The sequence below is a fragment of the Porites lutea genome, chromosome 5 (genome assembly GCF_958299795.1).
Source record: "Porites lutea chromosome 5, jaPorLute2.1, whole genome shotgun sequence".
NCBI lineage: Eukaryota > Metazoa > Cnidaria > Anthozoa > Scleractinia > Poritidae > Porites > Porites lutea.
The window spans coordinates 13,065,611-13,083,079 of NC_133205.1; the positions used below are offsets into that span (position 1 = coordinate 13,065,611).

General features: G+C 38.5%; 1 protein-coding gene across 2 annotated transcripts in view; it reads left to right on the forward strand.

Moving 5' to 3' along the window:
• Nucleotides 1-601: 601 nt before the first annotated feature.
• Nucleotides 602-17,469, forward strand: part of LOC140936523 (death-associated protein kinase 2-like) — a 49,814-nt gene continuing 32,946 nt past the window's right edge. The window contains exons 1-4 of one of the 2 annotated variants that reach the window (XM_073386007.1): nucleotides 602-959; nucleotides 1,087-1,305; nucleotides 1,638-1,776; nucleotides 16,652-16,775. In XM_073386007.1, the coding sequence (XP_073242108.1) occupies nucleotides 889-959; nucleotides 1,087-1,305; nucleotides 1,638-1,776; nucleotides 16,652-16,775 (553 nt within the window). In that variant the 5' untranslated portion in view covers nucleotides 602-888. The remainder of the gene's footprint in view (nucleotides 960-1,086; nucleotides 1,306-1,637; nucleotides 1,777-16,651; nucleotides 16,776-17,469) is intronic. The other variant, XM_073386008.1, reaches the window with a different exon arrangement.

Genomic DNA, 17,469 nt, shown 5'->3' on the forward strand with positions numbered 1-17,469 from the left:
AATCTAATCGACTAATTGTTTCAGTGATCTGTGCCTGGTTATCCATAAAAGCAATTTCAATAACTACAAAATAGTCAAAAACACGAGCAGCATGAAGCAGAACAACTGAACCACAAGCTGCACACAGAATGAAGCCGAGAGCGCGGGAGACTTTGATCTGACTGGAAAGTGTGACTGAAAGAGAGACCGGAAATGTTTAACCAAGCGCATGCGTAGACGTTTTGCCGCGGTGTTACCAGGCGCTATTGGAGTCGTGGGCCCCCCCCCTGAACATGTCACAAGGTGTCCAAAATTCAATCTCAGTCCCTCTCGATCGATGTGGTTTTGGTGGGTAGAATATAATGGCGACCCGTTGACAAACCCAGTTTGCGCGGTTGCTGAGCCAGGCGCACATGCTGAAAATTAACCGGGACCACTGTGCGCGCCTAGTTTCATCAAATCGGGAAAGTTTCGCATACTAACAGTAACACGATACGATACTTCTTCTTTACGCGGGGAACATTGGGGTGCCTCCTCGAGTTCCGGCCTCTGGGCCGGAACCCTGCGAGGGCAATTATGTTGGCTTGACATGAAGTATTTACCCACTCGTGATACATGCTGACCAAGAGGAATGATGGATGCGTACGGGCCATCTGCTCATCATCTCATCTACGGTCATGGGTACGATAATTAGGATCATGACTATGTAAATAGAAAAATCAATTCATTTTAATATTTGTAATCTAAGAACAGATTGACACTCGTGACTAGACGAAGTCAAAAATTATCACGACTGCGCCGCCAAGACCGCTAGAAATGCCATCGGGCATGTAGACATGAAACAAAGTCGCTTATATTCTGGAAGTCGTGCTGAAATAAACGCCGTGCTGTAGATTGCTGACATTGAAAATGACTGCTTCGTTGGTTATCAGAAAGGATAACTTTGAAGAACACTACGATATCTTGGAAGAAATAGGGAGGTGAGTACGCTTTACTATATCTGTTTTTTATCTTAGCCAGTTGCCAGTTAATCTGTTTATGTACATAAGAAAGCTGACAAGAAGCTGATTTTATCTTTGCTCTAATCAGCGTCTAATTCTTTTCTAGTGGGCAATTTGCCACCGTCAAGAAATGCGTGGAAAAAAGTTCAAATTCAGAGTTTGCGGCTAAAATTATGAAGAAAAAGCGCAGAAGTTCACGAAGAGGAGTAACAGCCGAACAATTATGTCAAGAGGCAAATATTCTCCTAAAGGCCAGACACCCTGGGGTTATCTATCTTCACGAAGTATTTGAAAACAACGCTGAATTTACACTGGTCTTAGAATTGTGAGCACTTGAAATATTTCTTTATTTCATTTGAGAAATATAAACATCCAACCTTTGATGGACATAGCTATTGGCTATCCTGGAGAGTTCACCGATATCCCGCATGTAATAATTAGTTTATTTTTTAAAATTACTCCAGTAAATTTTATTAGTTATAATGTTTATACAGATATTGCATTGGAATTCAATACAATAGTTTGTATAACAATAGCCGAGTAATTTATGTTGTTGAATTTACGTTATAATTCGATTTTATTGTTGGTTTAAATTTTGTGTTTGTTTCAAACTTTGTTTTGAGTCGTCAACAACATTTTTGTGCACATTTTGTACAGGTTGAGTGGAGGAGAGCTTTTTGAGTTCTTGGTTGAACAAGAGTTTCTTACGGAGAATGAAGCTATTGGTTTCACAAAGCAAGTTGTGGATGCAGTTGATTATCTTCATGACTGTCACATTGTACACTTAGATATCAAGGTTAGATATTAATTGTCAGTTTAATTTTGCTAAAGGTATTTTGTACAATTTTGTGTCAAAAAGCCGGAAATAATTTCCACATAGCCCCATACAGTTATTATGCATGCAGCAATCTCATACTATTTTACTAAACAGTCCATATGCAGGGCTCGAAATTGCAGCTCACCGGTCACCAATGTGACTAAAATTTGGGTGCTGGTGACTACATTTTAAGACCTGGTCACCTTTTGGCGAGTCATCTTCTGTTTTAGTAAGATTATATTTTGTTAGAGACTTACTAGCCTGCGAGGAAGCTCTCCTATTTGGGCAAGCAAAGCCAGCCGCGCGCAAACGCGCAAGCGAGCGGCGAAGCCTCTCTCCCTCTCACGTGCCTTTCGCGCATGTACTTTTCACGATATCCCCCAAATGGAGAGCTTGCTCGCAGGCTAGAGACTTACAACATACAGATTTTGCTGTAGGTCAGTTTGCTCCTTTTACAATGTTAGACTTTAACGTCTTCTCACGTTCTTCTTACACTTCTTTGTAGCTGGCTAGTCCTACCATTAAAATATTAGTGGTGTCTTCTTAACTTTTTCCCTACGTCAGTTCATCCACTGTTAGTCAATGTCTTCTTATGTACCTTTGTTGTTAGATCCAATGGTGTTAGTTTTTTGTCTTTTACAGTTACTTTCATGTTAGTCAATTCAGAGAATTTTTTTAAGTCCCTTCTTGTTACAGTTTGCTCTCGTGTCGAGCTTCTCTATGGGTACCTTCAGACATTGTTTTCATCTTGCGTTTTCCATCAACTCATCTGTTCTTGAACGAAATCGTCATATATCAAGAATTGTTTTGCCTGGTAATGCTACTACCGAGCTCGATCAATTACGAAGACGACGAAAACGACATGAAAAGAAAAGCAAAAGATTTAATAAGCAAAACAAAAATCCTGAATGTGCTACACACTTTCTTTGAGGTTATCACATGACTTGTTTTGTCAAACTTGATGGGAATGCTATGCGAGTGTCGCTTTAACCTCCAAGATGGTCGTTACGACTTTGATTTAGGAAATAAAGAGTGTCAGGGCTAACTTCCTACGAATGAGCTGACATAAGCGTGAAGGGAACTGAAGGAACAAATTGTTGGACACATCGAACATCATTGTAGAAGTCATTACATATGTCACATTACTAATATTTATTTATCACATTATTATAAATAATGCTGTTTTTATATCTCATAGCAACCGTATTCCGCTTTTTTTGCCAGTTGTTGTAATCTGACGGTCAGTTGTTGATATTACCTGATGAGTGTGGTCATCTTTTGGTTGCACAAAATAGAGCTGTAGTAATAAAACAATGCACTATCTCTGAAGTCTTGAACCAGTTTATTATAATATTACATACATACATACGTTTATTGTAACTCCCAATCTGGCATTTCAGTCACAATGTTTACTACAATTATTATATTATAACTACCTATGAATTAGCGAAAAAAGATTTGGCAAAGAAGCAAAGCTAAATTTGGGACAATCCATGGAAACTCCCCTCGGTGTATGAGGATTTCAGTCTTTCGCCGATTTTACAAGTACTTCAGGAAATGAAGAAATAGCTAAAGGAGCTCCATCAGTGTACTAGCATTTTCGTCTGACAAATCTGCCATAGTGCCTTGAAGGCATACTGAAACTGGCGGCCAAAAAGTTTGATTTGGTGACCAAAATTTTTCCTCCAGTCCCCAGTGGAAGCCTGAATGAAAAAGTTAATTTCGAGCCCTGATATGAATGGAGCCGAAACATGTAGGCACGTTAAATGTATAGGGCTGTGTGGAAATCATTTATGGTTTGAAGTTACTAAATTTAGTTAATTGCAGGAGCAACAATCATTAAAATTGTAACTATCTGCTTGAATTAATGAGTAAGTCTTTTTGAGATTAAGGTTTTGTTACAATCTCATGATTACTGGTAAGTTCATTCTTCTAAGAAATGTTAAAAAAAACTTAATAACTTAAAAAGGAAACAAAACAGAAGTTCAATTTGATAGAAGCAGCACGTCGGCAGGCACAGGAGAGTCCTCGCTATGTTGCACCTGGGAGAGATTGATCTCCAGGTTCTAATGTCATCAACGTCAAACAGGTCCAGAGCCTTATTGTAATATTGAAATAGTGAACTCTTAGATGAGGCTAGAGAGATGTGACTTGTACGTAACTTAGAGGGCAGAACATTCCATGAGCGGCACACGTGTATGAAAAATAAGTAACAGTTCCGCTTCGCTTAGGGATATAAGTAATAGCGTTGCTGCTTGATGACCTGGTAGATCTCATTGATTGTTTAGTTGCAGGTAGAGCTTCACTATCGCTGAAAACTAAGTTATTAACAGCTTTTATAGAAAAAGACTATATCCAACGTTTTGGGTTTATGACTTCTTCAGTGTGAGAAAAAAAAGTTGTACAAGACCACGCAATACCATGGACATAAAAATGGAAGTGGCTAAAGAAATTAAAAAGCACATACTTCTCTTGTGCTATTGCAAATACACATGAAAAGCCGGCAAAACACCTAAACATAGATCAAATATACATAGACAGAAAAGCCTTTTTGGTTGAATCAAAAGGTGCTTCGATTGGAGAAGTAGTAAACCATGTACAAACCTTTTTGGAGGAACTACAGCGGCCCAATAATGTAGCTGACAATGTATCATCAACCTCAAGAGGAAAATTCAACAACATTTTACAGTATATCTATATGAAAAAGATAGGGATGTTTTTGAAGCAACGACTGCAAAAATAACAAGCATTAAAACTGTTGTTTCCCTAGAAGGCAATCAGTCCTTTAAAGGCAGTATACGTCGACATGTCAGTGACTTAAATTCAAATCTGGACAAATTAAAAAAATGTGATCTGATCTTGAGACTAAGGCTGCCAAAACGGAAAGGACTGCATCTCAGCAACGTGCGGATGTTCAGCAAGCTGGAGCCAAATTAAAAACAGATGTTGAAGTCAATCGCAGATGGCAGAGGCAGGAAACGGAAATGCGAAGAATTTCCTGAACTTGTGTACTACTCTGAATTTGCATCGGGTGAGGGTGACAGAGTTTTTTGCGGAGAAGGTGGACTTGAGGCTGATCGTCGTTTGTTGGAAACCACTCTTTTTAAAGCCGCTGATGATGCTACTGTTATGCATCATGCAAAAGAATATTGATAAATCAAGTGAGACCAAATTTTAAAATCTCTACATCCTGTCTCTACACTTAGACAATGAACTATAGGAAAGGTTCAAAACAAACTGAACAACACCATCATGGTAAAGGAGTAAACGCCAATATTTTATTGCACAAAGCCCCGAACACAAGCCAGAACATTTATCCGATGAATTCCCATTGTTCAACATCCCACATTAACTATCTGATCGACTCTGCTTCGGAAAATGGAACTGGTTGTTTCTTGGATTCGAAAGACACCAAGTGTGTTGTCTGTGAGAATATTTCGCCTGTTTTGAAGCCAGGGAAAAGATGGGTGAATTTTGAAACGCCTGATCATTCTTTGTCAAGGATGAACGCAGTAACGCCTTTGACCCATCTCTTCATGAATATACCAAGAGATCTCTGATGTTGATTTGCAAATCCCAGGAACTGATTGCGTTATTAATGTCACTAGATCTGGAAAAGCTGTAACTTTAATTGACTTGTCTTTAAGGGAACTAGAGACTGTTTTCATCAATTTTAATGAACTGTTTTATTTAATGTCTATTCCATTCTTGACAAGTTTTTGCTACACCCACAAAAAGGAAAGATGAAAGAAGTCATGAGTTTTATTGTTGATAACGGACCTTCTGAGTCCCCATCAAGTTTTCTCGTGCAAATGTTGCTTGTGAGAAAAAAAAAAATTTCTTAACCTAGACAAGGTAAACTAAAGGGCTTTTGCAGAATATTTAAGCGAAAGGAACTTTGTAGAAAGGGTTCATGCCATTGAAAACAGGGCATTGTCTGGTCATGGCCATACTCTTTAAAGCAATTCATAAGACTGTATCACCGGGTTCTCAGGAGCCCAAAGAAAACATGGAACATATGGCAAGCGAAGTAATCAAATGCATAGGCTATGCTGTAATTAATAAGGAGCCAACAGAGTGTTTTTGAGGGATTGGTGGAAATCATAGGTTTGTCTTTAATGATGAGAGCAGCTTAAAGGTATTCAATTTACATTCAATTTTTCGCCGACAACAGCATGTATTGACAAGTATAGTGTCTATATTCTGTGAAAATAAGGATTGCACAGCAGGGAAGCCTTTGGAGAGGTTCGATCGTCAACCCCTCCCCGACTACAAATGATGGGAAGAGACTGGTCAGCTGCATTACTTCAGTTATGAGGCAAGGCGTGACTTCCCTAGGGGACCTTGGGATAAATGTCCTGGCCTGTTTCTACCAGACAGAGTACTGGAAACCTTCTTTCGAGTGTTACCTTCTCCTTTGGAAGATGAGCTAACTGCAGTTGCCTTCTTACCCTGGTATCTGAAGAGGAAGCATTGTAATTCTACCTTAGTGCAAATAAACAACTGTAACAGCAGAGAGAAGTAGATTTAAAACAAGAGGCTTGGAAGTTGCAACCTCTCTACACAGAAAGCAGGCCAACTCTTGTGGCAAAGTTAACCAAACGCTGTTTAAATCCTAACAGAAAGAAATACAAGCTGGTAAAGCATATGTATTGTAGAAAACAGTGCGTAAGGCTGAGAATTTTGTAAACATGCTCTCTGAAAGGGGCCTATATCAGGCCATAGGGAGGGGGTGCAAGGGGTGCGCTTGCATCCCCCCCCCTCTTACAGGCCCCAGCAGAGCAGTACAATCGTTCTGACTGGGTTAATAGGATCTGAAATAATTGTTGTCCAATTGGCTGCTTAACAGCCAATTACAGGAGCCACTAATGAGCTCATGCCAATTACAAGGGGTGGATCTTAAATCCTCTTTTTTTTAAGGAGCTGAAGGTATGAATTGTTCTTTTTTTGTTTAGCCCCTAATTTGTCTTTGAAAATAGCTCAAAATATCCGCTGTTTTCTGTGGCCAAAAAGTAGTATATATTCACGGCACAAGAAAGAGAGGGTGTCTTTACTGGCTCTTTCTTGTACATTTCCACTGAATCTAAAATACTTTGATCTGATAGAAGTCTTTGATTGATCTGTTTCTAAGAAACTCCCAAGGAAGCTTGAGCATGACACACTATTGAAAGATCATGATACAAACTCATGAATCAAACCTAGCAAATAATACAGACTCACAATTTTCTTTCTACTTTTTTCTTTTTAAATAGTGACATCCTGCATCGCTATTCTAGAAAATTATAAAGTAAAGTACTCTATTTGAAAAAAAAATTACTTTTGATGATTAAAAGTTTGAGAAATAGCCAGTTTTCAAAATAAACGCAATGCAATCTCAGACAACTTAATCGCCCCCCCCCCCCCCCCCACCGTTGTTCGGTCCGTCTGCTCGTTGAATTGCACCTCGTCATAAAAAATACTGGCTATGGGCCTGCATATGATGGAAATATTTCTTCCTTACATAAAACTACAGCAGGGCTAATGAAGCTATCGGTGGCATATTTAAGAGCCATTCTTTTAGCCCATGACATTATGGAGGTTGGTTCAAAAGATGAGTTAATTGATTGAGTTAAACTACTCAAGGCAGCTCACCAAGAAGCAACTTTTTCCCGTGAACATTTATGTATGCTTCATCTCATTGCAACAGGTAGGAAAATTTCTCGAAATCAAGCCACATTCGTTTTCTCAAAATCAGCGCACAAGATTGTTTGTGCATGGCAGAACTGAAACACTGACCACCAAAACCAGTTGTGTCCAAGGTTTGTTGAAGTACAGCAAACCTACGATCAACAGAAATTTGTCAATGCATGATCCAAAAAGTGTTTGCCATATTAGAAAACAAGGAAAAGTTGTGTTTAAATGTTTTCAAAGAAAAGACAACCTATCCTACCAAAAAGGAAAAACTGAGTGCAAAAATTTCAAAAGGTAGGTTGAATGAATTCACGGAAAACATTCAAAGATCTGAAAGAAAGAGGAAGCTGCCAGCGAAATTAAAAGATAGTGGTGATTCTCCTAATTTTCTCTCACATGTTGGTGTACTTGTCAATGTTCTTTGGACTTAGAAAGATCTTGAAGGGACCAACTGGGTTCCTGGATGGTACTGTGGAGAGGTGCAACAATACGATGAAAATGACGACCAAGTTTTTGTTTTATTTTAAAGATTCTGCTGTATATAGCTTGAACGTAACTGGGGCTTTTGCCGACAGCATAATTTGTCCTTAAGAAAACCTTTAAACATCTGCAACAAGAGCCTACTGTAAAACAGAACAAAATAACAGTTTGGGATGAGATTAGAATGACCCAAATATTTACGTTTAAGTTAGGCTCCTCTTGACAGAATTTGTCTCTTAGCCGGGGAACAGTGTATAATGCAGAGCCCTTACAAAACAAAAAATTTGGTTCAGTTCTTGATAATAGGGACCTTAAGCATCGACGACGAAACGGGGCAACGGCACCGACTGGAAGTGAAACTTTCCCGCGTGAACCTTCTGGGCATGCGTAAGGTTGTCAAAACGTTTTCCAGCCTTCATCGACAACGAAATTGAGGGAGGTTTACTGTCTTCACTAAAACGTAAGTATAAAGCTATACTTTTTTCGTGTAAATCTCTCTTTTTCCTCCTTTTCATTCAGTACAAGTAGAAATATATTCTTTGTGGACTAGCAGAATCCAAATGTTGAACACTTTGTCGATTTTTTCGCCGCTAACTTGAATTTATTTTTCAGGTTCGGTTTGTTTGAAAACCTGAATGATCGCGGAACAACTAGTCAGAAAGACAAGTAAGCTTTCCTCTGCTATCTCCCGAACCTTTTAGATTAGATGCTGTTCATTTCCTTACGGTCTATGTTTACTCATGCATTCTAGGTTGTTACAAACTATAAGATAAATGTTCATTTTTTTTACGAAAATTATTCATGTTGGTTTTAGCTGCAAGTAAAGGAAACTATTTTCCAGTGGACTCTGGAACATGATGTGGCTATGAGGAGCCCTGAGAGAGGACAAATATGGGAGAACATTGTAGCAGCACTGAATTCTCTTCAGCAGCTGAAATTTAGCGTAACTGCAAGTCTAGAGCTGATCGAGATCTGTATACACTTTTAAGTAATGATCCTGCTAAGAAGCAGGCAGAAAAACAATAGCCCGCGGCAATAGCGTCAGTTATTTTTCAGGTGCTAATTTCTGTAATCAAATTCAATCTGAATGCTCTGATTGGTCAATGCAGCAAAAAGCGCGAAATTTAAGTTTTAGAGTTGAATTAAGATAGCTTAAGACTCATTCGAAGAACTTTTTATTTCGTCTATTGCTTTGTTGTGTTGAAAAATATGACATATCTAAAATATAAAAGATTTCTATGTGCCAGTCCCGAGGAAGTGAAACTGATATTTTATTACATGAAGATGAGCACAGTGTTACATCAGTCAGCGACGTTGGGAACAACATTTACGTCGGCTCTAACAAAAGAAATGTCAAAACCACGATTGAAAACAGCAGCAATTCACTCTCACGTGTCGAATCTGGTGAACGCACCAATGTTGCGCGTTCATATTTGGCCACCATACAGAACAACAACAAGTACACAAAATCAAATCTAAATGTTATCTAAATGTTCTGCATTCGGAAGAAACGATGATGTTGCCCAGAAAGAAAAAAATTCCGGCATGTTCAGAGAATCGGGTTTCAGAAAGCTCTCCTACAGTTTATATGTTTACAAGGTTTTGATACATGCATTTACCCTATAAAAATCCTTCTTACAATCTCTCTCGTCCTTGGAAAAAAATAAAGGCAAGCTACAGCTAGCTAGTCATGCTCGCTAGATCTTGCGTCAAACCAAGAGGAACTCAAACACCAGTGACACCTATTTATATGATACCTAAGCCGCTTCCGTCTCAGAACTCAAGGGTACAAAATGCAAACTTGTGTCACAAATTTCAGTTCAATCATTTTAATTTAAGGTGCACAGTGAACGTCCATTTCACTTGATGAAGTAGTCTATATAGAGAGAAAAAAAAATCGAATGAGAGATGGGTATAGATACACGGAATATGGAAGTTTCGAAAAGGGCAAACACAAATAAATAACACATAATGCGCATGAGGTGTGAAAATCTTTTGAGTTCAGCTTACCTCAAGCTCAAGTGTTCTACATCTCTTCGAGAAATAAATTCATCTCAGTAAAAACAACAAATCTTTTGCTTTCTCCTTTTATGCCCAGCTGTACTCCAATTCCTAGCGCCACAATAATTCCGATCTCCTCCTGATCCGGCCTGACAACGGAAACAACTACGCTGGGCCCAAATTTCGACATGGCAACTCAGCACGTCGAGGACGGCAGCAAACCATGTTAAAGAGCATTTTGACAATCATTCCGATGGTAAAAGACAGTAAAGTTGAAATAAATATTCAATAAAGAAAAAAAGAACAATGCTGAAACTTGGCCGTGAGGTATAAGACAAGGGAGTGGGGAAAATAAAGCTAAAAAAAGTTGTTTTTGTCACATTTCTCACTGCTTTTTTGGTAATTTTTGGATTTCGGCCAATCAGAATGCTTGATCTAATTGAAATTAATGATTAAAAGTTAGCACCTTTTAATTGCTTTTGCCATTCGTCTGCCTACCTCTTACACGGACCATTACTTAACTTCAAAACAAAAACAAAAGCTGTGTGACGAAGAGAAATAAGTATAGCCTCCAAAATCGAATAATCCTGGTCGTAAAGACGATAAATTCGCCATCGTCAATTAAACCATCGTCATAGCTTATAAGATGCAAATTACCGAGGTCTTTAAATGCCATAACAAGACTGTAGCAAGACAAAGTTCTTCGCAAAGAAAAAGTCGTCGTCTGTCTGGGAAGCTGCACTGCTTAAACTTCGTTTTCCCCACTGAAAACAAAACCCTTGACCCAGTCTCCATTGGTTGCAAAGAGTCGTTGTCGTCCATTTCGTTGTTGATGCTTATAAGGTCCCTAATTTGTCACAAACAGTATACCGTAGCACCAGGTAACAACTACTTACTTTGTTGATGTAGGAGAAAATAGGCAATACTGAAGTGCTGTGTTATACACCCCGTTAGAATGTAACAGAGATTAATGCCCCATTCATACCAACTAAACATGTTTAATTAAACCAGGTTTTAAAAAATGAAAAACAGACATGGGAAACTGGAACACAGGGTTTCAAACAGGATTCAAATGAAATGCAACATGCACTAAATTTGCAATCAATTTAAGTGGGAAAGGCAAGAGAAGTCAAACCATGTTTAACTAAACAGCTTTTAAACATGTTTAAGCTTCAGTACGGTGTGAATGGGGCTTAAACTTTGTTCATTTTAAGGCTGAGAACTTTTTATCACAAGGAAAAAAATGTCAATAAGACATTTACCAGATGGTAAATGCATGCAGTTAATGGAACATGCAGCCCCGGGAGGGGTAGGCTAAGGTGGCCTTCCCCAATGTATGCTCGGTTTTGTCTTTAAAGCCTTATACATAAATGAAAGAACATACGCCATTCTTTAAGATGCAAACAAAAGATGTTAATGGCTGGAACCTTACTAATTTGTTGAATGTTTGTTGAATATTTGTCATCTTATCTTTCTCAGTATTGGTCCCTGTTTCCAAGGCCCTATTCATGGTTAAGCTTTTATTATGATAAGACTAGGTAGCTTATGGTACAGCTGTATCTATTGGTCGAGATTTGAGACACTGTCTGCAGGCTATAAAAGTTCTGCTATTTCACATCTGGTCATTATTCGGCTAGTTTGCACAAAAGCGAACAGTTGCAGTAATTTTGTTATGCCAAGTCATTTACAGTTAACCTGTGTAAAATTTTCGGTGCCTGCTATGCATCATCTCCTTAAGATGCCTAAAGTTACAAGTCCTCTTTGATTGGTCCTTCTTCCGCTTAACCAGCTTAGCCACCATTTGTTGTTAGTTTGTCCTTCAGTTGCGAAGTCCATTTGCACCTTTCCTCGACCATGTACACGTGCCACACAATGGATCGTTCTGGCTTTCCTGGACACACTACGAAGATCCACCTCAGAGCCGTCACAATATTTTGAGAAACTCTCTTTACCCTGCTTTACCGTGACCAGCCATCACATATATATCCTACCGTTTCTCCATTTGCTTGGTCAGTTTCTACCTATCCCTAAATATCCAGTTCATTGTACATGACCTCTCCATTTCTGGCACCATCTTTTGACCAAGAACACCTGGCTTAATCTTGTGGCCACAACAGGACTGGTAGCAGTCACCAACACACATCCAAATTCTCCATGGTAAGGTTCCTCAGGCCCTTGTCATAAAAAAACGTGACAAATCACTTGGCTTTATTGTTACAGGAGGCTGGCATATGGCCAGGTAACAAAAGAAAACTAGCTACTTGTTCTTTTCTCTCATTTTTTCTCATGGATTGTATTATTGAGCTATTTTGAAAAAAATAGCTCATGCATATGTCAGTGGTGTGAGCGTATGTATCTTTGTGGCCTTATATCTTTGTATCTTTGTATCTTTGTATGTTCGGATGTTTGTTGCAAGAGCCAATAAGGTTGAAGGTACTATGAGTTGATGCTTAGGAACCATGAGATCTTGGCATCTACTCAAACATGACATTGCTAAAGGTCGAACACGGGCACTTTGAGATCGCCATCTTGATTTTTCATAATTTTTTCGTCTTTTATTATGGCTACAGGTGTTTTGAAACATTATATTAAATATCTTAATGATTTAAATGCTGTGTACAGTGATGCAACTGTTTAAGGGTTCATATTAATTTTTAGTGTGGGAGCTACTTCAAGACATTTCTGACCGAATTCGGCTATCGCTAACGGTACTGACGCACGTTATTTTATGAGTTGTGTTTCACCTGCTTCAAGGTAGAGTATAAAATATCGTATATTTTCAAAGCTTTTCCAGTGAAGCAATAATTGATATTTAGATATGGACTTCAATTCGAAAGTATGCGGCCTATAAAATGTGGTTTACAAGTTTGAAAGGCGCGCCAGCTTATTTTTTTGAAAGCTGTACCGAGTATTGTTAATCCTGTAAACAAGCTTTAGAAATATTATTCTCTCGCGTACAAAGTTCAACAAACCTTTTTCGTTCTGGCAAAACAAAAAAAAAAGAATAAGTGAGCAACATGATACATCCTTCCTGCATACTAAGCATTATAGTTATTGAAACCTGTTTTATTTAGTAAAGATGCGTAGCTTGAGTAGAAACAGTAGCGTTAAGGAAAAAAATTGAATGAAGCTAGTTGACACAATAATTAGATACTGTTTTACTGAGTGGAGTAACATGATATGAGCAGAAATATATTTCGGCAATTTGATAAAGTTCTTGGAAGTTAATAAATGTTAGGCTATCAACCTTGACGTTGCATGAAACATAATTTAATTGCAGATGTTGTAATGAAGCCGAGGTGATTTCTTAAAATCGTTTGAGAAAATTTTGTAGTAAACAATTTGCTCCTTTTTTACGTACGAATTGTAAAAGGGCCAAAGACCAACATCTTCACGTGCAAATTGTGTGCGTGAGTTATTTTTATAATTCTGTTTCCTAAATTGCTGTGGGATAACTCAAATTCCCTCACTTACGAACAAGAAAAGGGGGCAAAGTCCGACACTTTCATGTGCCAGTTGTGTGACGGTTCATCTCAAGCAGATTGGCTTTTCACAATAATAGTGGTAACTTGAATGTATGAAGACCTAGCTAGACCTCTTTCGTTTTGTAACCAATGATTTAAAAAAGGCTCTTGTCTTTTAAGGAGCAATAGCTTTTAAAACATGAAGAAATAAGTTGTCAGAGTTGAAGACTGTTTCACTGAGTAGAATCGCACGTGAAAACCTCGTCAATTGTGATGATGCAACCATCTACCACAATGAAAAAACTCCCTGTATTTCTTAACTACTCGAATTCGATGAGTTCACATTTTGGCTTAAGAAACTCCGAGGAAACCTTAGAGTTTTCCTTCTAATCAACGTTTGGTGAGCAGATATTTATTTTACTTTAACAACTTGTTTAACTTGCACCAAATGTAACAGGGAAAGACTGAGGAAAGTGAATATATAGCATGAGGATCGACGCAGCTGAGCATTTCGCATTTTCATTTATGTATGGAAATACCCAATTTCGCTCAAAAACCCAGTCTACATTTAAGACAAAAAAGGTAGATTCATCACTCTTGGTAAGGTTACACTGAAGCATTAAAGTTATACTAAAGCATTCAAAATAGCTCATGCACGTTTAACGTGCTTATGTTTGCAGTTTGCTGATGATCGTGTCCATTTTAAGTTATGCTATGGGTCAGTTTCGTCAGAGCATTTTTTTTAGTAAATTGAGAGCTTAAAATTCTAACCCCCTTCAAGTGCTAGCAATGTTGCGTAAGTTTTGGACTGGATCTTGTATGAAGAAATTGATTTAAGTTGATTCCCCAGTAAAAGAACCTAACATAGATTGTAGATGAAACTTGGTACACTGATGTAACAAGTCAAGAAGATGATAAAAAGGTAATAAAAAGTGGGGGTCACCGTGCTTGTTTTGACATCACAATGCTGACAAATACGTCTATTTTGGACCCTTTGACAAAAACCGCACGCAGCGCAAAACTAGACAAAAAGGAAAGATTTTTTCAATGATGCATGTGGTATCACACAGAATTTGACTTTAATGTATTGTTTATCCACTTACATACCAGAAAAATGCCTTTTAATGCCCTTGTTTTTACTTTACGCTCCAAAGTAGAATTAAATTGGACACACGCTATTGGATACGTGATAGCTCAATCCGATCAATTTAGTAAAACTGCCAAAAAACTGAACATAGATTTGTGCCAATTTTTTTCTCGCCGAAAGGAAGCACTCTTCTTATTAAAATCATGAAATAAAAGATGGGGGTCACCGTACTCGTTTTTGCGGTACAGCTGCAGAAAGTGTGCACCAAATACATTTTCCTTGATTTTTGAGAGAGGTCTGGGGCGAGTTTCAAAATAGAATGTATGCGAAAGGGGGAAGAAAGTATCAAAAAATCCATTTTTTACACAATTTACATCGAGATATCACATTTAGGACACAATGTGATAAAGAAAGCCTTTAAATGAAAATCAAAGTGAGTAAGCACAAGTTAAACATCCACTGTCGAGGCTCTCCGTGAGGAAGTAGAACTCAGCAACACGCATACTGCTTACGTTATGCACATTCCCACCACATTGAGTCTCACCTCGGCAAGAAACAACCGCAAGCAAAAATTACAATAGCGTTTCTCTTCGGTCAACTTCATTTTAATAATGTTACTTCACATGCTCTTTTCTATGGAGGCCATCTTGTTATGCGCAGTAAGAGATGCGCAGTGCAAAACTAGGGAATCATCTTAAATATGTTTTTTTTAAAGCCAATTTATGTAGTCCTCTTTATGCAGCTTTACGATCATCTTTAAAATGAATTAACTATAGTGAACGCCTATCGGACACGCGGTCTTTGGATTCAGTGTTTGATTAACTCTTGAACCCTTTTAAAGGAAGAAAAAACCTTTTAGGGGGTATGGGGGATGGGCGATATTTCTGTGGAATTCCAGAGGGGTGGGGGGTAAAAATTTCCTTGTAGAAAAGGAAAATTCGAAGGGGCGGGGGGTCCTATTTGAAATTCCCTTTGTGGTAGAGATCTGGATATTTTCTGGAACTACACATTCTGGACTGTATGAATTGATTGGTTTGTATTTTTATATTTTATGGTGTGACAGTGGAAACAGAGAATACAACTGTCGACCCATATGCCACCAACAGTCCTTAAATATCCTGATGACACTTGACACTTTCCGTATTGACCACTTGTCAACTAGTATACCCACTAAGTTTCACCATTGTGTATGTGTGTTGACATGCTGGCCAACACCCAATCAAGTGTTGATGTGGCTGATATACTTTCTGACACATCTGGTGATTGTTGGGCAATATGTCAGCCAACATGTCGACGGATTGTCCACTGACATGTCAACCGAGTATTAGCCGATGTGTCGACCAACATGTCGACTGAGTATCGGGTGACAGTGATGACATACTCGGTAGAGGTGCCCAAATTTCACAAGATCTGGGACATTTTTTTTCAGACTTTTCTAACATGGAAAAAAGGTGCATTCCTTTGGGATGACCAGTTGACAATTATATAATCAATGATCACTTAGATGGTTAAAGCTTGCTTCAAAGGTGCTGGTGAATCCTTAGCTTGTTGAGATGGGACTCAGCACTTTGAGGTACTTATTGAATCTGCTTGACCTTGGATTATAAAACATGATGCAGATCATCTTTCATTGTTATTGTGTCTCTTTGTCCCATCCCTGGAGCAAGAGAAAGACCTCTTGTTGCATGGTGCATGGCCACCCAGAGGACTCTCTTTCAGGTCTAGTTTTAGAAAATTATTCCAGAGGAATGTATACTTTTTTTCATGATATATTTTTTCTCTTTTTCTTTCTTTGAGTCAGTTGGGTTGTTACCTTACAGCCTACTTTGTTTACCATATGCAATGTTCTAACCACCAAGCAAGCTTAAAGGTCTTGCACTAGCTGCTAGCAGTTGCCATGTTGGTTTCCATAACTTAGTCCCCTGTGATAACGTACTTAATACTCTGGAAATGCAATGGGAATGTTTTGCTTTTATGCAAACAGCTTTTCCAGTGCACTTTTTCTGCATTTATGAAATATGTACTTTTAGGTTGTATTGCAGGCTTTTTTCGCTGTAATAACTATTCCTTGCTTTTAAACATGTGGTTTTGGTTTTTTCAAAAATATGCCTATAAATAAAGGTGAACTCATTAAATTTAATGCTGTTTTTAGCCAGAGAACATTGTTTTGAAAGACAGGATCCAGAAAAAGGTGAAACTCATCGACTTTGGCCTGGCAAGGATAATAGTACCAGGAGACATTGTTAAAGCTATCATGGGCACTCCGGAGTTTGTAGGTAAATAATATATAGTTTTAGCCACAGCTAAAAGCGAAGCTCCCATTGATAAATTTATAACTTAAATCAAACAATAATTTTGTCTTCCACAAATCAGTTAACTTGAGGGCACATTCATGTGACTTTTGAGGGAAAAGCTAAGTGATTTTGGAGTGAAACAAATCTTGTATCGAGTTCACACCCAAAAAATAGTCTTCGGTCACATTTAAGAGCAATAATGGCTCTTGATCACAGTAGATGAGGCGTGGAAAACAAATTCTTGGAAAACAAATCGGACCGAATTTTTTGCGTTCGACAAGTGTTTACAAATTCTTGCCAATAAATCTGGGTGCGTGCAAAGGGCTTCTCCACTCTGGGGTGCTTATCATTTGCCAAACCTGATCCCATGTTACGGCTAAGCATTTGTTGTGAGTTTTTCAAATGGAATGACCCAACCCATGTAAATGATAGGTACCTCAGAACATTCCACATACCAAAAATCCTCTATTAAGCCCCCCCCCCCCCCCCCCTCGCGGGAGGGGGGCATATTTATTTCAAGCCCATTTGAGGGGGGGGGACTTATTTAATTTAGAAACGACAATGGTGTCAGTTCTCCATAAAGGACTAGAATACATAGTGGAAAAGCTCAGAGACAAAAAGTTTTAGGTCATGCGGCCGAGAATCAGAATCAAGTCCAAACTTCCAGTTGGTAAAT